This window comes from Sarcophilus harrisii, chromosome X (assembly GCF_902635505.1).
Source record: "Sarcophilus harrisii chromosome X, mSarHar1.11, whole genome shotgun sequence".
Classification (NCBI taxonomy): Eukaryota; Metazoa; Chordata; class Mammalia; order Dasyuromorphia; family Dasyuridae; genus Sarcophilus; species Sarcophilus harrisii.
In genome coordinates this window covers 53,273,077-53,297,157 of record NC_045432.1, presented here as the reverse complement: position 1 = coordinate 53,297,157, position 24,081 = coordinate 53,273,077, and the positions used below count along the sequence as shown (strand labels likewise).

The 24,081-nt window shown below is 44.3% G+C and overlaps 1 protein-coding gene across 2 annotated transcripts in view; it reads left to right on the top strand.

Moving 5' to 3' along the window:
- The first annotated feature begins 2,336 nt into the window (after positions 1-2,336).
- The window catches only part of GABRQ (gamma-aminobutyric acid type A receptor subunit theta), a 79,319-nt gene continuing 57,574 nt past the window's right edge, over positions 2,337-24,081 (top strand). For both annotated transcript variants that reach the window (XM_031945224.1, XM_031945223.1), the window contains exons 1-3: positions 2,337-2,511; positions 2,876-3,083; positions 6,688-6,776. In XM_031945224.1, coding sequence (XP_031801084.1) covers positions 3,013-3,083; positions 6,688-6,776 — 160 coding nt within the window. In that variant the 5' untranslated portion in view covers positions 2,337-2,511; positions 2,876-3,012. The remainder of the gene's footprint in view (positions 2,512-2,875; positions 3,084-6,687; positions 6,777-24,081) is intronic.

The window sequence follows — 24,081 nt, the reverse complement described above, 5'->3', positions numbered from 1 at the left end:
TAGCAAAGCTCAGATTTCCAGGATGACTTGGTCCCTGAGGCATCCAGACAGCTCTAACGTGACTACTACAACAGGCAAAAACATGCAATCAAACCTCATTTCCCCAAAATACCCCCAGGATTGGGGGGGAGGGAGTAGACAGGGGTTGGAGTTCTAGCTAATTGAATTTTCTGTCCAGCTGTAGGTGAATCTGAAATCCCTTTTGCCTTCACCCTTTTAAAATGTATTAGTCATGTTCTGGTCTCGGTAAACACAGGCTAGTCTAGTGAACATGGCTGACCTTTTAAAAAAAATTATTATTATTCCCCTCTTAGAGGAGGGAGGCGGGATGATCATCTTTCCAAACATAAATCCGAAGAGGCCAGGACCCCAGCAGAAGGTTGGGGTGAATATGCTCTGACTATCCTGACCTAATGCACGCATGCACACACACACACACACACACACACACACACACACACTCACTGGTCATTGGTCTCTTTTTTTTTTTCCTAAAATCTTCAATATGAGCTTGATCTAATATCATTTGCTCCTTTCTTCTAAAGTGAGATGCTTGAACATGTGTTTAAAATCCAATTGTGGGTTCTGCTAAATGGAGGTTTTACTATATAGCCCCCCCAAAAAAACAGAAAAGAGAAAATCCCTTTCTATGGAGAGAGATGCTAGGAGCAAGGAGTATCCTTCACTTTGCTGCCCCTCCCACCTCTGTAGCAGTTAGAGGCTGCTCACTTAGAATCTGCGGCAAAAAATTGGGCAGGGCTGTAGTGGCCCCTGCCTAGCACCACCACACACACATACACACGCTATCTGCAGCCTGTAGCATTCCAGTCTCTTTGTACAGCGCCCCCTGGTGACCAATTGAGTAAGCAGCCGGCTGCACAGAAGCCACTAAGGCACCAATGTCTGGTGGAATGAGACCCTAAGAAAAAACCCTAGCATGGGAGTCAGGAGACCCAGCCATGAGTGCCAGCTCTGACACTGACAAACCGTGGAACCTCCCAAGAATCACTCACAACGCGGGGCCTCAGTTACCTTCTCCGCAAAAGGGGAGAGACTAGACTTGGTCACCTACAAGTTATCTTTCATGTCTGACATGTCATTTCCAGCCCACTGTGTGAGTCTGGGGCTAACAGGGGGGAGAGAAGAGAACAAGAGAACAAGGGGACAGGAAGCCTCTTAAATCCTTACCAATGAAGCTTCTATGGGTGATGAGTGAGCATGAATATCTGTCCCCATGTCAGCTATGCTTCACTGGCTGGCAGATTGATCCCAGGGTTTCCAGAGGCTGGGGCTGAACCCTGGCTTTAGTCTTTGCCTGAAGTTTGGAGGGGTCCTTGGATGGACAGCAGGTTGCCTTCTGCTAAGAGGTTTCCATCTGGTCTCTGCTGGTCAAACTGCCCTCCCAGTGGCTGGCCCAACTTCCTAGCACTTAGCTGGTTATAACTTTACACTTGTGGCTGCCATCACTCAAAGAACTGAAGGCCCCTACCAGTCATGCCCTCGGCCAGCAGCTCAGTTACCAGTTCTGGCAGGAGGCAGACTGCTGCACACTGCCTTCCCTCGTGCCAGGAGAGCCTTTGGGGAGTGAGGCGGGGTCTCTCAGAACCTTCTAGAGGCAGACTGGGGCTGAGAGCTCTGAAAAGGGCATCGAGAAGCTGGGAGTGCACTAGGCTGGCTGTCGGGGCTGGGGCTCCAACTTCTTTCCCTGGCTTCCCAAATGGCTCCCCAAGAACACCAAATTCTCCAAAATTTCCCAATCAAACCTCCCCTACTGCCCAAACCCCTTCTGAGCTCTAGCAGTGCTTAATGGTGTCAGTTATGACGTGAGGATCCCAATTGCCCAGATATATATATATATATATTTTTTGGTAATCTGCAAACTCCTCTCTCCATGATCTTCGTCTACACCCCCCACACTTTGCAACGAGCAGAAAAACTCCCCAGAATCCGCAGCAACAAGAGAAAAGCAATTTTGTATTTTGTAGCCATTCTTTCTGCAGCCATGGTTTTGCCCCTCGTCTGGGAGGGAGGGAGAAGGGGATGGGGGGGGTCTCTAGTCTGGGGTGTGAGCTCCCCCTTTTCCGAGCACCCTCCCCCCCACCCATCCTGGCGCAGCTGCAAGGGCCGCAGTAACAGCAGAGGCGCCATCCTAGCACCCCGACGCTCAAAGCCAGACCCCAAAGGGAGGGGGGAGAGGCGAGACAAAGAGGAGGGGAAGGGGGGGGCTGAAAATCTGGAAGCAAACTGTGTCGCCAGCTAACTCACCCTGCTCCTCCTCCTGCTCCCCCTTCCATCTCCACCCGCCTCCCTCTCACCCTCCCCGCTTTTTAGTCCCCTCCCCTCGCTCTGTGCATCGTCGTCTCAGAAGGTGGGCAGCCCCAGCCACACTGCATCTGCAGAGCCCGGGTAGCAAAATTGCAGGCAAGAGGCAGAGAGCTCTTAGAGCGGAGGGCGCAGGCAGGCGAGCGGGAGCAGAGACCAGAAGGCTAGGAAGCAGACTGGGAGGCAGGGGTAACGGAAGGCAGGGGGACAGGGCAGGGCTTCCAACCCTTTTCCCTGTCCCTCGGTACATCCGAAACCCTTTCCCCGAGCCCGTGCTGAGCCCCTCGGGAGAGGCTGCTCTTCTGCTTTTCCTCCTCCTCCTCCTCCTCTTCCTTTTCCTCCTCCTCCTCCTTCTCCTCCTCCTCCTCTTCTCCCCGGGTATTTCTCCCTTCGCCTCCAACCCAAAGCGCCGCTAAACCTAGCGCTCCTTCCCAGACAGACAGACAGAGCTAGTGAGAGCGAGGGCTCCGTCCCCTTTCGGGTCCTCCCCGCTCTGGGGGAGGATTCTCCCCGCCTAACCCTACGTCCCTTCCCCCTCTCCTCGCCCACTCAGTGGCAAGCTAGGGATCTCCCGCTCGAGACAGCCCCGAAGCGCTCTCCTCGCCGCCGCCGCCGCCGCCGCCGCCGCCGCTGCCGCCGCCACCACCGCCGCGTCGCAGGTCCTCGTGTCTGTACGGTTCGGGCGGCACGATGTTGGCGCACAGGTGGATCGGAATCCTGGCTGCGCTGGCGCTGCTTTGTCTCGCCGGCCGCGCGCAAAGGTAAGGTGGCCCACGGGCCGGGAGTGGGACCCTGGGGTGGGGAGGGGAGGGCAGGGAGCGCGGACCGGGGAAATAAGGTCCCGCCAGCCAGCTAGCCCCCAAACCCTGTGTTGGCTCCTAGGAGGGCGGGGGAGAGAGGAAAAGGGGCCAGAGAGCAGAATAGCCATGACATCCAGTTCCAGAAAAAACGGGGTCCCGAGGATTAGCGTTATACCCATAAACACGCTCGTTACCCCCAAAAAGCCCCTCCCTGAGCGTTTGCAGCATCTCTGCAGCCCCTGCGCAAAAGCGCAGAGACCACCCCCCCCCAACACACACACACACACACACACACACACACACACACACGGGTGGCGCCCAAAGACGCAGAAAGGGAGGGAGGACTGGGGTGTGCCCACTAGCCCAAGGGAGGGGGAGGAGGAGGAGGGACAGGGGAGGGGGGAGTGCAAATTCAACCATTTGAACCTGTTACTGCAGTGCCCGAAAATATGCGCAAACGCACACAGCGCGCCACTCGGGCGAGCCTTTGACCCACCCACATTTGCCCGTGCGCATACGCTAGACTATATAGCTGCATACACAGGTGCGTGTCTAAAGACACCCCTCGTCTCCCGAAATCGATCGCGGATAATTAGTACTGTCCAAGAGCCCAAGCTGTGCCTGAAAAGGGTCTTTAGCCCCAGCACGAATGAACAGGTGGTGGCTACCAGACAGGGGCAGATTGCACGTGTGTGGCTGAGCGTAGAGGCGGATTCTCGGCAAATTGCCGCTTAATAAACACAAGCTAGAACCGTTTCCCTATGCGGGGTTAAGCCGCAGCACAGATCCTGGTGTGATGGGGGGGGGGGTGAGTGAGGGGGGAGTAGTCAGCCCTTTCACGGCATCGACTCCTTGGCACCTTGACAACCTGGGCTCTGACGAATGGTCTTGGCGTTTCTCGAGGGGCGGGGCTCTGGGCGCATCCGCGCTTCTTGTGGACTGCCCCCCCCCCACCTCCACCACCGCACCAAAATCATGAGCACAGCTTCCCGAATGAAGGCTTTCCTTGTGCAAGGCTGCGGGTTCTGAAGGTGCAAAGGGAGCTAGCCATAGTAAGGCTTTAGAAAGGAGATTCCGAATTCTGCCAACATAGGCAGGAGGACTATCCAACTGCTAAGGTGATACATGCATATATATGCATATATGTACATCCCAGGACCAATAAATATGGGCTGATCAGACAGATATACACTATTGAAGTGAGGAATCTTGGAAATAGCCCCCGGGGTCCCCTTATTCATTTATGAACAATTAATGTCGACTGTGGGAGTACTTCAAAGTTCATTTTTCTGCATGACAACGTTGAATAATTGATCAAATCCAGCCGTAAGTATATGCCTAAAGGTAATGAAAATAAAATAAAATAAAATAAATAACACGGCACAGAGACGGGAACAGGCAGAGCCTCTGTCTGCAGCCTCACACACTTAGAATGCATATCCAGGAAAGTAAAATCAAAATAATTTTCCTGACCAACAAATGAGGCTAAGATGCCCAGGGAAGATTCAATTGTCACTAACATAAAAGAAGATATATCCTGAGCTTTGAGCATTATTCTGCAAGAAACCCTAACCCTAACCCTAACTACATGAATGCCCAGACACATACACACACACACACACACACACACATCCAGACTTAGTGTCAATCTCTCTCTCTCTCTCTCTCTCTCTCTCTCTCTCTCTGTCTCTTTCTTACACACACACACACACACACACACACACACACACACTCCCCCTAGATCCAGACATACAATGTCCATCTCTCACATACATCACATATACCTCTAAATCCAAACATATAGTCTGCAGTCTCTCATACACACACACACACTCACACCTAGATCCACACATGCAGAGTCAGTGTCAATCTCTCATACACAGACATCTCACACACATACTCACACACACACACACACACACACACACACATCCAGACATGCAAACAGTGAGTGTCAAGATCGCCAGTTGCTACTTTCTACCACACTGGCTTTAATTTTCAAACATAAATGCTTCTATTCCCTCCCAAAAAGAAAGCAGTATGCCCAAAGATCCTGAGATAGTGGGATGTGGTGTGGTTGGATAAATACATTCACCAAGACAGGATCCTCTCAGCTGTGGACTTGTCATTAGACATTTATCAACACACAGTTGTCACAGATTCATACAATAATATACATGTGCACAATGGCAACCAGGATATATGGATCTGCCATCAAAATCCTCAACCCTATTCTGATGTCAAGGCTGGCGAAAGGAATATATCATTGCAGCTTAGGGGACCCAGCCTGGGAAAAGAAATTGATTTTGAAAGACGTGGCTCAGGGGTTGGAAGACTGTTTTCCAGCTTTGAGGGGAAGTGAAAAATAGGATCTAGGGTGTGAGGACCAAGGTTCCTGGGAAAAGAGCACCGGTATTTTTTTGTAAGGCAAAAGAGGATGCAATAATCACTCCTGGGATTGGGGGTGAGGGGCTTTGCTTTTCTCTCCACTATCTCCAGTACTCCAGTTCCTGTTTCGTTTCCCTGTGTTTAATTAGCTGCCCCGTAGCCCATTCTCGGCCCTCAAAAGATCTTAAGGACTCAGAAATCCAAGGCAGTGGGAAGTTCACACATAAGCGCGCACACTAGCGCAAAGACAAGTGCGCGCGCGCACACACACTCCATCCCAGTCTCCGGACTACAAAATGGACTAGCTGGGATGGCTCTGCTAATTATTATCCAGGCAATTATCACAGCCAAAGTTGATGAGGGAAGGGGGTGGCCACAAGATGCTAGAGACATTAGTGAAAACAGTTCTCTCAAGAACTCTGAGGAAAACAAAACATAAAAGGAAATAAATCTATATGAGCAGAGCAGGAGAAAGAGGGGAGGGGAAGGGGGAAGTTGAGATGGGGTATATAGAGAAAAGCAAAAACAGGTGGGAGGAAATGATCAGAACTAGCCACGTGAACGGTGTCCCAATGTCTACCTGGAGAGAAGAGAAGTGACTACGGAGCGGGAGAAGCAAGGTGCGCCCAGGGGGGCACCCACCACGGAAACTGCTCGATGAGTTAACCACACACACGCAAACGTGTACATATGCTCTCACATATATAAAGCGGGTTGTGTTTCTCCGGAGCTTAATAAAAATTGGGATGGGGGTGGGGGGGAGGGCGGAGGGAGAAAGCACACGAAGACGGTGCTTGGGCAGATGACACTGAAACCCTAGACTAGAGCGGAACTTCGGGAGATCACCCAGGCTCCTTTCTGGTTCCCTAGTGCGGAGTGTCGCAAAAGACATCCCCCCCCCCCCCTCAAAAGGTTGGGTTGGGCTAAGCGGGAATGGGGAGGGGAGAAGAGGGGATGACGTAAGAAGTGGAGGAGAGAGGGGGCAAGGAGGAAGCTGCTGCTGTTTGGCGCCACTAGATGGGAGGGGAAGGGGGAGGAAGAGTGAGCGGGAGGGCGGGGCAGGTGGGAGGGGCCCTCACTCTGGATAGGCAGGTGTGAGGGGGAGGCGTGCAGCACCCCTTTAGATAGGAGAACCCTCCCTCGGGTTTTTGCCCCTAACATTAACTTCTTTTTTCAGCGAAACTTCTGCGAACATGACTCAGGTCAAAGAGATCGTGGACCGCCTGCTGAAGGGCTACGATGTCCGTCTCCGACCTGATTTTGGAGGTAAGTCACACCGCACTCCTTTCTGCTGAAGCCCGGGGTGCTTTGTGGGCAAGGAAGCCGAGAGGAGATAGAAGCCAGTCCACTGTTGGCTCCTGCCGATTTCCCAGCCTGTGGACTCTTCATTTTCCTTTACTTCAGATTGGTTGTTTTTTTTTTTTATTTGCCTCCCATCCCACTCTCTTCACGAAGACTCTCCCCCCCCCCCCCGCCCCCCCCCACCCCCCCCGCTTATTATCTCTGCCCAGTTGTCCTCCTCCCCTTGCCTTCCTGGTCTCCTTTCCAGTTCTGCCTCCCATAACAAGCATAATCTTAAGCGCTTGCATTTAAATACCGCTCTAAGATTTGCAAAGCGTTTTCCATAGTGTGTGATTATGAGCCTCATCATACGCCCCAGCCCCTTTCCTTTCCCTCTCCCATCCCTTCCTTGTGCCTGGGTGGCTTTTCCCCCAGCCCCTCTCCCAGCCAGACCTGCCCCCTCCCCTACAGAGGAATGGGTGTGGACACAATGAATATGGCCAGGGCCCCAGGTCTCTGCAAAAGTAGCTGCTTGGGGGATGGCACTTAGAGCTTCTGGAAACCCCATGGGCTCAAACTTGGGCTGTCTGCCTGGCTCCAGCTTCAGTTCTGACTTCCCTACCACATATAACACATAACGTAGGCCACAGATGTCCGACACCAACCTCAGCATGCTCTTTTCCCCCCTTCTTCCTTCTCTACCCTTCTGTTATGGCAGAGAGGAAGCCTGAAGCTACCCTAATGCAATCTAGCAATCCACCTACCCTGACAAAATGCCTTCTGTACACAAGGCATGATACTAGGCACTGAGGATCCAGGGACAAAAATCTGGTACTTTGCATCTCCTGGTGGGGGGCGGAGGGACATATGAATGAATGAAAAAAGAACTTATTTTGTGGTTACTATGTGCAAAGCTCTGTATGTTACATGTACACAAATAATTGAATACATGCTGACGGAGGGAGGTGGGAACAAGTTTTCCAAAGTCCTTTGATCCACATCCTCTTCTAGGCAATCAGGAATTGAGGAAATCCCTCATCCCAAGAGTCCAGGGGCAATTGGGGCTGTCTTATTTAGACATTTCTTCCCAGGATTGGGTTCAAGTCCCACTTGGAAGTTTGTGGGGAAGTAAAGAGCTAAGTACAATTAGTCACTTCCCTTTCTTAGCAAATGCTTCTTTACATTTGGAGAATACGATTTTCACTTCAGCGATTCCCCTTCAGATGGGAACATGAAAATATATTTTCTGTATTTGAAAAGAGGAGTTTGTCTCTATAGAAAGCTTACAAAGCCTGGATATATAGGCAACATCCTTAAGGGAGCAAGAGCCTACACAGCTCAGCTCCAACTCTGCAAGGCCTTAATTAATGTTCCTAGCTCAATCTCTTCACTTGGGGGGCAGGTATGCAAAGCATATCAAACACTTATAAAGCACCTACTATGTGCAAAGACTTATCCTAGTCACAAAATAAAAACTAGTCCCTGAGTACTTTTCACTTGGTGTAACGGTGGGGGCAGGGAGGATGGGAGGGGAAGAACAGGACAGGTAAACAGATACTAGTAGGGATCACCTCAGCTGGAATTGAAGGCCTCCTGGACAACGCATAGCAAGGTAAGAAAAAGAAAAACAAGACATAGAGAGTGACACAATTCCACAGTCATTTCTAATATCTGTTCACCTGCTCAGAGATATTGTTTCAAGTAATAACTCCTGCCTGCCCATAACACTTAATGGTTTGCAAAGTCCTTTATATCTATTCACCAGCAGCTTGAGAGGTAGCTGATTATGAACCACAGCTTGCCATTGAGGAAAAAGGCAAGCAGAGATAAAGTAACTTGATTTAGGTCACACAGGTAAGTAATGAGTTACAGAGCCAAGATTTGAAGCCCAATCCTTTGCTTCTCAATCCAGTAGACTTCATACCATAAGTCACAGATGGATGGTTTAGGACAAAGGGAAGAGAAGACTTAAGAACACAAAAAGAAGTAATAGACTTAACCAAAAGGCACTGAAAAGAGTCTTTGAAGGCAAATGGTGAGAGTGGTGAATAAAAGGAATCAAGGAAGTAAGATGAGGACAGAAATTGAGAATAAAGGTAATGGGCAAATGAAAAGAACTGAAAGGGATGGGAGCAAGAGGGAAGAAGAGCAAGAAAAGAAGATAATCTTGGTTGGTAGGAAAGAGAGAGAGCTCCACTTAGGAAGGGCAGAAAAGATGCATGAATAAAAAAATTCTGAATCTCTCTATCCTAAACTGAAAGGATGGGGTGGGACTATATGGCCTCTTCTTTAAAGGCAGAATGTTGGAAAATATGGCCTCTGAGATCCCTTCCAGATATAGATCTAGAATTCTAAGTGTGCCTTTAGGCTAAGCCACCTAAAAAATCCATGGGCCTCAGTTTTCTCTTCCGATAAAAAAAAAAAAGGTTGAAGGTGGACTCTGAGAATTTTTTTTAGCTTTAGATCACTTAAGATCCCTGGACTTCAGTTTTATCCTCCGTTAAAAAAAAAAAAAAAAGTTTGGACTAGATGGCCTCTGAAATTCCTTTGAGCTCTAAACGTAGCCTCTTAAGATCCCTTGACCTCAGTTTCCTCTTCTGTTAAAAAAAAAAGTTTAGAATAGCTGGTCTCTGAGATCCCTTTGAGTTCTAGACCTAGCCATCTAAAATACTTGGGCCTCAGTTTCCTTCTCTATGAAAAAAAAGAAGATTGGATTAAATGGCCTCTGAAATCCCTTTTTTTTAACTCTAGACCTAGCCACTTAACATCCCTAGCCCTCAGTTTCCCCCTCCATAAAGAAAGTTTAAAGCAAATGGTCTCTGAGATCTCTTTGAGCTCTAAACCTAGTCACTTAAGATCCATGTGCCTCAGTTTCCTTTTCTGTTAAAAAAAATATTCAACTAAATGGTCTCTGAGGTCCCTTTGAGCTCTAGACTTAGCCATCTAAAATTCTTGGGGCTCAGTTTCCTCTGTAAAAAAAAAAAGGAGGTTTAGACTAAATGATCCCTGACATCCCTTTTTAGCTCTAGACCTAGCCACTAAAAATCCCTAGACCTCAGTTTCCTCCTTCATAAAAAAAGTTTAGATTAAATGGTCTCTGAGATCTCTTTGAGCTCTAGACCTAGCCATCTAAAATCCATGGGCCTCAATTTCCTCCTCTGTTAAAAAAAAAAAGGGAGATTGGACTAGATGGCCTCTGAAATCCCTTTTTAGGTCTAGACCTAGCCATTTAAAATCCCTAGACCTCAGTTTCCTCCTCCATAAAAAAAAGTTTAGACTAAATAGTCTCTGAGATCTCTGTGAGCTAGTCACTTAAGATTCATGGGCCTCAGTTTCTTCCTCTATAAAAAAAATTTGGACTAAATGGTCTCTAAGGTCCCTTTGAGCTCAAGGTTTAGTCACCTAAAATCCTTGGGCCTCAGTTTCCTTTTCTGTAAAAAAAAAAAAAGAAGAAGTTTGAACTAGATGGCTTCTGAAATCCCTTTGACTTCTAGACATAGCCTCTTAAGATCCCTCAATCTCAGTTTCCTCTTTTGTTTAAAAAAAAAAAAAAAAAAAAAAAAAAGAGGTTGGACTAGCTGGTCTCTAAAATCCCTTTGAGTTCTAGACCTAACCATTTAAAATCCTTGGGCTTCAGTTTCTTCTTCTGTTAAAAAAAGGAGTTTGGAATACGTGGCCTCTGAGGTCCCTTTGAGCTCTAGATTTAACCACTTAAGTTCCATGAGCCTCAGTTTCCTTTTCTGTAAAGGAAAGAAAGTTTGAACTAAATGGCCTCTCAGATTCTTTTTAGCTCTAGACTTAGCTACTTAAGATTCCTAGACCTCAGTTTTCTCCTCTGTTAAAAAAGTTTAGACCAAATGGTCTCTGAGATCTCTTTGAGCTCTAGACATAGTTTTGTAAGAACCATGGGTCTCAGTTTCTTTCTCTGTAAAAAAAAAACCCTTAGAATAAATGATCTCTGAGGTTCCTTTGAGCTCTAGACCCAAGCACTTAAAATCCTTGGCCCTCAGTTTTCTCTTCTGAAAAAAAAAACAAAGTTTGGACTAAATGTCCTCTGAAATCCCTTTGAGCTCTAGATCTAGCCATCTAAAATCCTTGGGCCTCAGTTCCCTCCTCTGTAAAAGAAAAGTTTAGACTAAATGGTTTCTGAGGTCTCTTTGAGCTCTAGACTAGCCACTTAAGATCCATGTGACTCAGTTTCCTTTTCTGTAAAGAAAAGAAAGCTTGGACTAAAAGGCCTCTTAGATACTTTTTAGCTCTAGAATTAACCCCTTAAGATCCCTAGACCTCAGTTTTCTCCTCTGTTGAAGAAGTTTAGACCAAATAATCTCTCAGATCTCTTTGAGCTCTAGACATAGTTACTTAAGGTCCATGGGTCTTAGTTTTTTTCTCTGTAAAAAAAAGTGTGAACTAGATGACCTCTGAGATACCTTTGAGTTCTAGACCTAGACATCTAAAATCCTTGGGCCTCAGTTTCCTCTTCTGTAAAAAAAGGAGGTTGGACTAGATGGCCTCTGAGATCCCTTTGAACTCTAGACCTAGCCATCTAAACTTGGGCCTCAGTTTCCTCCTCTGTTAAAAATATTGGATTAGATGGCCTTTGAGGTCCTTTTGAGCTCTAGACCGAATCACTTAAGATCCATAAGTCCCAATTTCTTACTCTGTAAAAAAAAAAGTTGGACTAAATGTTATCTAAGGTCCCTTTGAGCTCTAGATCTAGTCACCTAAAATCTTTGGGCCTCAGTTTCCTTTTCTGTAAAAAAGAAAAAGGGAAGGTTGGACTAGATAGCCTCTGAAATCCCTTTGAGCTCCAGATATAGCCTCTAAAGATCCTTCAAACTTAGTTGCCTTTTCTGTTAAAAAAAAAAAAAAAAAAAAAAAAAAAAAAAAAAAAAAAAAAAAAAAAAGAGGTTAGACAAGCTGGTCTCTGAGGTTCCTTTGAATTCTAGATCTAGCCATCTAAAATAACTGGACCTCAGTTTCCTCCTCTGTAAAAAAAAAAAGAAGGTTAGACTAAATGGTCTCTGAGATCCCTTTGAGCTCTAGAACTAGCCATCTAAAATCCTTGGACCTCATTTTCTTCATGTGTAAAAAAAAAAAAAAAAGGAGATTAGACTAGATGGTCTCTGAAATCCTTTTTCGCTCTAGACCTAGCCACTGAACATCCATAGACCTCAATTTCCTCCATAAAAATAGTTTAGACTAAATGGTGTCTGAGATCTCTTTGAGCTCTAACCTAGTCACTTAAGATCCATGGGACTCAGTTTCCTTTTCTGTAAAAAAAAAGTTGGATTGGATGGCCTCTGAATTCCCTTTCAGCTTTAGACTTAGCCATCTAAAATCCTTGGGCCTCAGTTTCTTCTGTAAAAAAAAAAGTTTGGACTAGATGGTCTCTGAGGTCCTTTTGAGCTCTACACCTAATCATCTAAAATCCTTAGGTCTCAGTTTTTTCTTTTGTTTGAAAAAAAAAGGAGTTTGGACTAGACCTCTGAGGTCATTTTGAGCTCTAAATCTAACCACTTAAGATCAATAAGTCTTAGTTTCCTTTTCTGTATAAAAAAAGTTTAGATTAAATGGTCTCTGAGATCCCTCTGAGCTCTAGATCCATCCATCTAAAATCGTTGGGCCTCACTTTCCTCCTCTGTAAAAAAAAAAAAAAAAAAAAAGAGGTCAGATGAGATAGCCTCTGAAATCCCTTGTTAGCTCTAGACCTACCACTTAACATCCCTAGTCCTCAGGTTCCTCTTCCATAAAAAAAAAGTTTAGGTTAAATGGTCTCTGAGATCTCTTTGAGCTCTAGACCTAGTCACTTAAGATTCATGGGCCTCTGTTTCTTCCTCTGTAAAAAAAATTGGACTAAATGGTCTCTAAGGTCCCTTTGAGCTCGAGATTTAGTCCCCTAAAATCCTTGAGCCTCAGTTTCCTCCTCTGTAAAGAAAAAAAGAGATTGGACTAGATAGCCCTTTTTAGCTCTAGAACTAGCCACTTAACATCCATAGACCTCAGTTTCCTCCTCCACAAAAAAAAAATTTAGGCTAAATGGTTTCTGAGATCTCTTTGAGCTCTAGACCTAGTCACTGAAGATCCATGGACCTCAGTTTCCTTTTCTGTAAAAAAAAAGAAGGTTGGACTAAATGGTCTCTGAGGTCCCTTTGAGCTCTAGACTTAGCCATCTAAAATCTTGGGCCTCAGTTTCCTGCTCTGTAAAATAAAAGAAGTTTGGATTAGATAGCTTCTGAGGTCTCTTTAAATTCTAGATCTGATCACTCCATATCCAGAGATCTCAGTTTCCTCCTCTGTAAAAAAAAAAAAAAGAAAGAAAGAAAAAAAAAAGTTTAGACTAAATGGTCTCTGAAGTCTCTTTGAGCTCTAAAGCTAGCCATCTAAAATCCTTGGGCCTCAGTTTCCTCCTTTGTAAAAAAAAAATAAAAGGTTGTACTAAACAGTCTCTGAGATCCCTTTGAGCTCTAGACTTAGCTAGCCATCTAAAATTCTTGGGCCCCAGTTTCCTCCTCTGTAAAAAAAAAAAAAGAAAAAAAAGAGGTTGGATGAGATGGCCTCTGAAATCGCTTTTTAGCTCTAGATCTAGCCACTTAACATCCCTAGACCTCAGTTTCCTTCTCCATAAAAAAGTTTTGGTCCCTGAGATACTTTTGAGCTCTAGACCTAGTCACTTAAAATCCATGGGCCTCGGTTTCCTCCTTAAAAAATAGGAGATTGTACTAAATGGTCTCTGAGATCTTTTTGAGCTCTAGACCTACCATCTAAAATTCTTGTGCCTCAGTTTCCTCCTCTGTAAAAAAAAAGGGAGGTTGGACTAAATGCTCGCTGAGATCCCTTTGAGCTCTAGACCTAGCCATCTGAAATTCTTGTGACTCAGTTTCCTCCTTTGTAAAAAAAAAAAAAAAAAAAGGAAGTTGGATGAGATGGCCTCTGGAATCCCTTTTTAGCTCTAGACTTAGCTACTTAACATCCCTAGTTTCTTCTGCCATAAAAAAAGTTTAGCCTAAATGGTCTCTGAGATCTCTTTGAGCTCTAGACTTAGCTATCTAAAATCCTTGGGCCTCAGTTTCCTTCTCTGTAAAAGAAAAGGAATTTTGACTAGATAGCCTCTGAGGTACCTTTGAGCTCTAAATCTAACCACTTAAGCTCTATGAGCCTCAGTTTCTGTTTCTGTATAAAAGAGTTTAGAATAAATGGTCATTGAGATCTCTTTGAGCTCTAGACCCAATCATTTAAAATCCTTGGGTCTCAGTTTCCTTTTCTGTAAGAAAAAACAAAAGAAAGAAAGTTGGATTACATGGCCTCTGAGGTCTCTTTAAACTCCAGACCTAGCCATCTGAAATCCTTGAACCTTAGGTTCCTACACTGTAAAAAAAAAAAAAAGTTTTGACTAAATGGTCTCTGAGGTCTCTTTGAGCTCTAGACTTAATCACTCAAGATCAGGAGACCTCAGTTTCCTCCTTTGTAAAAAAAATATTCAGACAAAATGGTCTCTGAAGTCTCTTTGAGCACTAGACTAGCCACTTAAGATCCATGGGCCTCAGTTTCCTTTTTTGTAAAAAAAAGAAAGATTGGACTAAATGACCTCTCAGATCCTTTTTAGCTCTAGACCTAGCCACGTAAAATCCCTAGACCTCAGTTTTCTCCTCCATAAAAAAAGTTTAGACTAAATGATCTCTGAGATCACTTTGAGCTCTAGATCTAGCCACTTAAGATCCATGGGCCTCAGTTTCTTTTTCTGTAAAAAAGGGAAGTTGGACTAGATGAACTCTGAGAACCTTTTGAGTTCTAGAACTAATCACTCAAGATCCTGAGACCTCAGTTTCCTCCTATGTAAAACAAAAACAAAAACAAAACCAGAAGATTAGACAAGATGGCCTCTGAAATCCCTTTAGCTCTAGACCTAGCCACTTAACATGCCTAGACCTCAGTTTCCTGCTCCATAAAAAAGTTTAGACTAAATGGCCTCTGAGAGCTCTTTGAGCTCTAGATCTAGCTATTTAAGAAGCTTGAGCCTCAGTTTCCTTTTCTGCAAAGAAAACAAAGTTTGGACTAAATGGCCTCTCAAATTCTTTTTAACTCTAGACCTAGTCACTCAAGATCCCTAGACCTCAGTTTTCTCCTTTGTAAAAAAATAAAATAAAAAGTTTAGACTCTCTGAGATTTCTTTGATCTTTTATTTCGTAAAAAAAAAAAAAAAGAAAGGTTGGACTAAATAGTCTCTAAGGTCCCTTTGAGCTCTAGATCTAGTCACCTAAAATCCTTGGGCCTCGGTTTCCTTTTCTGTAAAGACAAAAAGTTTAGACAAAATGGTCTCTGAGATCTCTTTGAGTTCTAAACCTAGCCATATAAAATCCTTGGGTCCCAGTTTCCTCTTCTGTAAAACAAAAAAGAGCTTGGAGTAGATGGCCTCTGAGATCTCTTTGAACTCTAGACCTACCCATTTAAGATCCATGTACCTCAGTTTCCTTTTCTATAAAGAAAAGAAAGGTTGGACTAAATGGTCTCTAAGGTACTTTTGAGCTTTAGATCTAGTCAACTAAAATCTTGGGCCTGAGTTTCCCTTTCTGTAAAAAAAAGAATGTTGGACTAGATCATCTCTGAGGTCCCTTTGAGCTCTAAACTTAGCCATCTAAAATCCTTGGGCCTCAGTTTTCTCCTCTGTAAAAAAAAAAAAAGAAGATTGAACCAGATAGCCTCTGAAATCCCTTTTTAACTCTAGACCTAGCCACTTAACATCCCTAGACCTCAGTTTCCTCCTCCATAAAAAAGTTTAGACTAATGGTCTACTGAGATATCTTTGAGCTCTAACCTAGTCACTTAAGATCCATGGCCCTCAGTTCCCTTTTTTGTAAAAAAAAAAAATGAAAAAAGAAGGTTGGACTAGATGGTCTTTGAGGTTCCTTTTAGCTCTAGACCTAGCCATCTAAAATCCTTGTGCCTCAGTTTACTCCTCTGTAAAAAAAAGTTTAGACTAAAAAGTCTCTGAGATCTCTCTGAGCTCTAGACCTACCCACTTAAGATTCATGGGCCTCAGTTTCCTTTTCTGTAAAAAAAAAAAGAGGTTGGACTAGATAAACTCTGAGGTCCCATTGCACTCTACACCTAATCACTCAAGATCCTGAGATTTCAGTTTTCTCCTCTGTGAAAAAAAAAAAAAGGTTGAACTAGATGGCGTCTGAGAGCAGTTTGAGCTCTAGATATATCTATTTAAGATACATGAGCCTCAGTTTCCTTTTCTGCAAAGAAAACAAAGTTTGGACTAAATGACCTCTCAAATTCTTTTTAGCTCTAGACCTAGCCACTTAAGATCCCTAGACCTCAGTTTCCTCCTTTGTAAAAAAAAAAAAAAAAAGTTTAGACTAAATGGTCTCTGAGATCTCTTTGAGCTCTAAACTTAGCCATCTAAAAATCCATGGGTATCAGTTTCCTCTTCTGTTAAAAAAAGAAAGAGGAGGTTGGTACTGGATGGCCCCTAAGATCTCTGAACTCTAGACCTAGCCACTTAAGATCGATGGGCCTCAGTTTCTTTTTCTTAAAAAAAATGTTGAACTAACTGGCCTCTCAGATCCTTTTTAGCTCTATACCTAACCACTTAAGCTCCCTAGACCTCAGTTTCCTCCTCTGTTAAAAAAGGCTTAGAGTAAATGGTCTCTGACATCTCTTTCAGCTCTAGAATAAATGCTTTCTGAGATCTCTATGAGCTTTAGACCTAGTCACTTAAGATCCATGGGCCTGAGTTTCCTTTTCTGTAAAAAAAGGTTGGACTAGATGGTCTCTGAGGTCCCTTTAGCTCTAGACTTAGCCATCTAAAATCCTTGGACCTCAGTTTCCTACTGTGTTTAAAAAAAAAGGAGGTTGGACTAGATGGCCTCTGAGAGCTCTTTGAACTCTAGATCTAGCTATTTAAGATGCATGAGCCTCAGTTTCCTTTTATGCAAAAAAAAAGTTTGAACTAAATGACCTCTCAAATTCTTTTTAGCTTTAGACCTACTTAAAATCCCTAGACCTCAGTTCCTTTGTAAAAAAAAAGAAAAGAAAAGTTTAGACTAAATGCTCTCTGAGATTTCTTTGATCTTTTCTGTAAAAAAAAAAAAAAAGAAAGAAAGAAAGAAAGAAAGAAAGAAAGAAAGAAAGAAAGAAAGAAAGAAAGGTTGGAATAAATAGTATCTAAGGTCCCTTTGAACTCTAGATCTACCTAAAAATCTTGGGCCTTAGTTTCCCTTTCTGTAAAAAAAATAAAAAGAAAGTTGGACTAGATGGCCTCGGAAACCCTTTGAGCTCTAGGACTAACCATTTAAAATCACTAGACCTCAGTTTCCTTTGGTTGGACTATATGGTCTCTAAGGTCCCTTTGAGCTCTAGATCTGGTCACCTAAAATCTTGGGCCTCACTTTTCCTTTTTGTAAAAAAAGAATTTTGGACTAAATGATCTGAGGTACCTTTGAGCTCTAGACCTAGCCATCTAAAATCCTTGGGCCTCAGTTTCCTCCTCTGTAAAAAAAAAAAAAAAAGGAAATTGGACTAGATGACTTCTGAGATCTCTTTGAGCTCTAGACCTAGCCAATTAAGATCCATAAGCCTCAGTTTCCTTTTTTGTAAAAAAAATTTTGGACTAAATGGCCTCTCAGATTCTTTTTAGCTCTCTAGACCTAGCCACTTAAGATCCCTAGACCTCAATTTCCTCCTTTGTAAAAAAAAATAGTTTAGACTAAATGGTCTCTGAGACCTCTCTAGCCATCCAAAATACATGGGCCTCAGTTTCCTTTTCTGTAAAAAAGAGAAATGTTGAACTAAATGACCTCTCAGATCCTTTTTAGCTCTAGACCTAGCCACTTAAGATCCCTAGACCTGTTTTCTCCTCTGTAAAAAAAAAAAAAAAAAAAAAAAAGCTTAGACTAAATGCTCTCAGATCTCTTTGGGCTCAAGACCTAGTCACTTAAGATCCATGGGCCTCAGTTTCCCTTTCTGTCAAAAAAGAATGTTGGACTAGATGGTCTCTGAGGTCCCTTTGAGCTCTAGACCTAGACATTTAAAATCCTTGGGCCTCAGTTTCCTCCTCTGTAAAAAAAAATAAAAGAAGTTGGACTAGATGGCTTCTGAGATCTCTTTGAGTTCTAGACCTAGCCAATTAAGATCCATGAGCCTCAGTTTCCTTTTTTGTAAAGAAAAGAAATTTTGGACTAAATGGCCTCTCAGCTTCTTTTTAGCTCTCTAGACTTAGCCATGTAAGATCCCTAGATCTCAATTTCCTCCTTTGTAAAAAAAAAAATTAATTTAGACTAAATTGTCTCTGAGATCTCTCTAGCCTTCTAAAATACATGGGCCTCAGTTTCCTTTTCTGTAAAAAAGAAAAATGTTGAACGAAATGGCCTCTCAGATCCTTTTTAGCTCTAGACCTAGCCATTTAAGATCCCTAGACCTCAGTTTTCTCCTCTGTAAAAAAAAAAAAAAAAAAAAAAAAAACCCTCAGACTAAATGCTCTCAGATCTCTTTGGGCTCAAGACCTAGCCACTTAAGATCCATGGGCCTCAGTTTCCCTTTCTGTCATAAAAAGAATGTTGGACTAGATGGTCTCTGAGGTCCCTTTGAGCTCTAGACGTAGCCATCTAAAATCCTTGGGCCTCAGTTTCCTCCTCTGTAAAAAAAAATAAATAAGTTAGACTAGATGGCTTCTGAGATCTCTTTGAGGTCTAGATCTAGCTATTTAAGATCCATGTACCTCAGTTTCATTTTCTACAAAGAAAAGAAATTTTGGATTCAATGGCCTCTCAGATTCTTTTTAGCTGTAGACCTAATCACTCAAGATCCCTAGACCTCACTTTCCTTTTCTGTAAAAAAAAAAAAAAAAGCTCAGACTAAATGCTCTCAGGTTTCTTTGGGCTCTAGACTTAATCACTCAAGATCCCTAGACCTCACTTTCCTTTTCTGTAAACAAGGAAAGTTTAGACTAAATGGTCTCTTAAGGATCCTTTGAGCTCTAGACCCAAAGACTTAAAATCATTGGGCCTCAGTTTCCTCTTCTGTTAAAGGAGGAGATTGGACTAGATGGCCTCTGAGGTCCTTTTCATCTCTAGATCTAGCCTCCTATGATCATAAAATCAATCAATCAATTCTTTATTCAACACCTAATGGGCCTGATGAAACTCTGCCAGGGACTGAGAATGTAAGCATCAAGAATGAAGAGATCACTATTGATAATGAACTTCCATTCTAATAATATATAATAAATAATAATAAAGGCATTTTGTGCCCCCTATATGCAGAGCCCAGCCCTAGGCACTGCAGGAGATCCTCCCAGAGAGGGAACGTGTCTCCCCCTTCCTCTGCCACCTACTCTTTCATCACTGGTCCCTAGCAAAAGAGTACCCCAACTTCCTGGGACCAGGTCCCTGGCTCCAAAGTTCTTCCCTGCTTCTCCCCAGTCAAAGTTTGCCCATCTTTGTCCTGTCTCCTCAGGATTCAGCTCTCTGAGCCTGGCCAAATGAATAATGCTAAGACAAAGGATGGTGTGCTTCAGTGGGAAGGGGCCCTGGAATAAACGAAAATGGAATATTTGTGTAATAAAGTGGAGCCTCTGGAGATCCCATTCCTTAGAGGAAGAGCTCAGTCAGATGTGGGCATTTACACATCTTAGGGGTAGGGGAGAGAGAAATTTTGGAGCTAAATAAAAGGAGGAATTCCAAGCAGAGCTATGTCTGGTGTAGAGTGTGGAATGACTGCCCAAGGCCCCATACTTGGAAGGACCCCTGCTTGCCACCTAAGCCAGTCACCTGCTGTCTGAGGAAGAAAGGTGCCTGATGTCTGTCTGCTTAAGCAAGTTCCTGCAGGAGAGACAGCCAACTAAGCAAGTAAAAAAAAGAAAGATAAAGACAGAGAAGAAAACGGGGAGCCTCACAAAGAAAGAAAGAGAAGAGACAGACAAAAAGACAGAGGGAGGGAGGGAAGGAGAAAGACAGAGAGAGAGGAGAGACAGAAAAAGGAAGTGGAGAGACAGGAAGAAAAGAGAGACAAAGGGAGAAGGGAGAGACAGGTAGAGAGAAAAGAGAGGAGACAGAGGGGTAGAAAAAGTCAGGGAGAGAAGAGAGACAAACAGGGAGAGAGAAGAGACAGGAGAGAGAGAGACACACAGTATGTGCTAGTGCAGATATACAGCTTACCTTTCCCCCAAACAGGCCGAATCAGACTGAAAGAACTGGAACTGAGAAATATTTAACAAAATGAAGAAAAATATAATAAAAGAGATAACATTTCATTTTAAAACTAAAACAATATATTATAAATTAGCGGCCTCTTTTTCTATTAGAGTTTCACAGCCCTGGCCTCTGCAGGCCTTTCAATCAGTCAGCCAATCAACAAGCATTTATTAAACCTCTACCATGTGTCAGGCACTGTGCTATGGATATGAAAGTGAAAAGCCCCTGGAACTCCTATCATGGAGTTTCCATTCTATTCAGAGGAGATAATATGGCTCTGTAGAGTTATGTACTGAATGTAGAAAATTAATGCACTGAGTTTTCAGAGGCATAGCCCTAGCAGCTGGAAAGATCAGAACAGGGATTTCCCAGCCACCCTTTCCATGTTCATTGTAACCTGATTTCTTCTGTTTACAAAGGAGGGTTGGAGGGGCTAAGTAGAGAGAGGAGAAAAACCAGGAGCTAGTGCTGGTACACAGGACTTGTAGCACTCATGTGTGAATCATTATTTAAAATAATAGTACAGCTACAAGGTATCACATAAACCATGGTCAGCCACAGATTTCTAGGATGAAGGAAAAGGAAGGATGCTCTGGAGGTACCAGGGGTTTGAAAAGGATGCCAGCTATGGGGAGGCCAGGACCAGAGACAAGGAGTGGCTGCCCTTTGCCCCCACCCCCTTGTCTCTGGCCATACCTACCTCATCCATTCACTTCTTTAGGCTGCACAGTTGAGTAGTGGGAAGGGCTTCTCTGGAACAGTGCCCACCCCAACCAAAAGAGGCAGCACAACTGAAGTCTCCAAAAAGAGGGAGAGATGACCGAGCCAGTCCATTCAGCCTCCCTTTCACCCATGTGCAAGTAGAATGGAGAGTGGGCTTCAGTGTCCTACCATCCTTACACTGCTCCCTCTTCTCATAGGAACCCCCTTTCTCTACCCCTCCCCTCAGAACTAGAAGGAGGGGGACTCTTTCTCTGAAAAGCTCCTGGGCATCCTTATGGGAAGGCACCAGCTCCCATTTTTAGGCCATCCATGTAATGGGGTACTCTTCATTCAGACAAGATGCTTGATGTGTGCTTGAGTGAATTCTGTTGAAAGCCCATTTAATCTTCAGCTTCCCCTGTGCAAATGGGCTAACTCCACGTCTACAGCATTTTTTATTTGCATCTAAAGGCACAAGGGACCCACTGCTCTTTTGGCAGCCCCTCCAAGTCCTGGGTTTGTAATACATCTCCAAAAGGCTCCTTATGCTGGTCTCCATTCTATCTCTTCCTGTGCCCTCCTCCTCTGAGGTTCTGAAGTAGTGCTCCCTTCTTTCACCCATAGGTCCCAGTATTTGGCCAGTTGGCCTCCCAGGCTTGCTCCCTGATCCTTGTTCTCTCTAGTTTGCCTTTTCCTTGACCCTCCATTTAATCTATCTGGCAAAACAGAAAGAAAGCTACAGATGAGAAAAGAGATGAGGGTATGGATTTTTCAGTCAAGTTTATGGGGGAGAAATGATCTTAGAGATTTTTCCTTTCTCTGTCTCTAGATAGAGAAATCTATTTCTCCCAATGATGCTACCTAGTGTTACTATGGCACCTTAAGGTTTACAAAGCACCTCAGCTCATTTTTTTTGATATTTGAATCTGAAGTAGGTGTTACTGATCTCATTTTACACTGGAGGAAACTGAGGTATAACCATTTGCCCAAGGACACCTTTAAGTATGAGAATGAATTCAAAGCCCTCTTCCTGACTCCGTAATCCAGCACTTTCACTTCACCTCTTTTGGATGGTCAGGAAAGGGCAAGTTTCTCCTCCACCCAATCCTGACAGGACCACTGTACCCTGCTTCTGCTCAGGTGCCCATTCTTAGCAAGCACCCATATCTGACATTCTGACACACATACCCCATTTCCCTTTTCTTGGCTGTTCCTCTTTCATAATATGGAGAAACATATGGTAGATAGGTAAACTAGGAAGGTAGAGGAAGAAAGGGCCCTGGGACAGGTTTGCCACAGAATCTGAGCCCAGACAGCCAGGCCCCTAGGTAGCACTGCTCTCTTAGCACTGCAGCCCGGTGCTGCAAATCTTTGTGCCTGATGTCCACCTCCCTCCCGCCCCACAAGGGGCATTGTGCCCATGCTACCCAGCCTTGGGGATTTCCCCAGCCTTGCTGAGCTGGACCCTTTCAGCCTCTATCTCCCTGGTGTGAGCCTTTCAGAAATAGAGCACAATCTCTATCTGATGCCAGAAGGAGGACATGCCCACTGGGGATTGTGGTTCAGTTTTACATTTTAAAAGGCCTCCTTAGCTTCACACTGAGCTCAGCAGGAACAGGCCAAGGTAGAATCCCTTTCCTCCCCCCTCCCTCCAGGGTCCCAGCCTTAACCCCTCCTTTCCTCCAGTACCAGTCAATGGAATTTCCCAGGTAGCTCCAGCACTCTCACCTAGGCCAGCTTTTCAAGTAACCAAGGCTTCCTGCTTTCTTGCCTGATCTCTGGGGTCTACCTGCCCCTTGAGGCACGAGTGATAGGGCAGATTTCTCAGTAGACTGACAGTCCACATCCAGCAACTTTTTAACATGGGCATGAGGGCAATGTTGGATCCAGAGGGGGACCCTAGAGGCCACAGAATGCAACCCCTTTGTTTCCCAGAGGGGGAAACTGGACTGCTGAGAGGGACAGAGACTTAGTCCATGCCCTCATGGGCAGGATTGCAGCCCAGGTCTCCTGACTCCCCAGTCTGGTACAAATGAAAATGTCTGGTATCCTAAGACATGGCCGGTCTAGGGATTTGTTTTGCTTGACTATGTAAAGCCTTTATTACAAGAGTTTTTTTTTTCCTTTTCATTAGGGAACATGGAGATGAGAAGGAAAAAATTACTTGATAATTAGAAAAATATATAATTCTCGAGCTTCTGCCAGGGTTGGCATTCTGATAAAAAGGGAGAATGAGCCTTAGATAATGCCTACAAACTTAGGATGGAAGGCATCTTGGAGCTTATTTACCCAGCCTCCTCTTTATACACAGGAAGAAACTGAAGTCAAGGTGACACAGTTGCTGCAAAGCAAAGCCCCCTCCCCTCCCTGCTGCCCCATGGTGGCCCTGTCCTGACCTCCATGTGCATCTCAAAGGTAGAACTTGCTGTTCTGACTGGGGTGTTTACTTAGGAAGAGGACAGTTTTAGGGAGTTTAGGAAGAAATCAGAGGATGGATGATAGGGTAAAAACATGGAGCCAGCATCCAGAAGCATAGCTAGAACTACAAGTCAGTCTCAAAATCTAGGCTGTGCACTCCAGTGGGCGATAAGAAACCTGGTTTCTAATTCTGTCTCCATATTTAATTACCATGTGACACTAGACCAAGCATCCTTTCTCTGGGCCTGAGTTTTCTCTTCTATGAAATGGGTAAATTGATGCTACCCTCGCCTCTATATCACAGACCTATTGAGATGCTCTAATGATCTGGCAGTATATAAAAATACTTTAGATATGATGGAACATTTTTGACACTGATGGAAACTGATGAAAATCTGATTGGTAAAGGTGAAAATAGGGAAGCCAATATTTGGCAGTTACATCAGGCTGTAGAGAGGCTGGGAGATTTGGAGGGGATCCCAAGATGGAAACCCAGGGCAGTCGGGTTTCAGTGGGAGGGTCGGAAGGCTATTGCTGGCTGGAATGAGAGGAGAAGTAAAAATTCCTCAGAAGGGGAATCACCAGGGCTACCTGTTTAGCACTTAAACAGAAAGGAACTCTGCCAAAAAAAATGTGTCTAGAATGAAGGAGGGGGCAGTCCTGCCATGTATGATCTGCCCAGAAGTATTGTTTTCAGGGAGGGAGTTGCATTTAAGAAAGAAATTAAGAGACTGGAGGTAGATTATGAGAGAGCAATCAGGATGACAAAGAACCTTGAGTTCATGCCATATAGTGATCTGTGGAAGAAAAGGAGGATGCTAGCCCAGAAGAGAGAAGGCTCAGTGGGAACAAGATGGCTGCCTTTAAATAGTAGGTACTGTATCATATGAAGCAGAGATTGGGATTGTTCTGTATTGGTCCCAACTATGAGTAAGGCAGAAATGTTACAAAGCAGTATGGGATCAAGATAA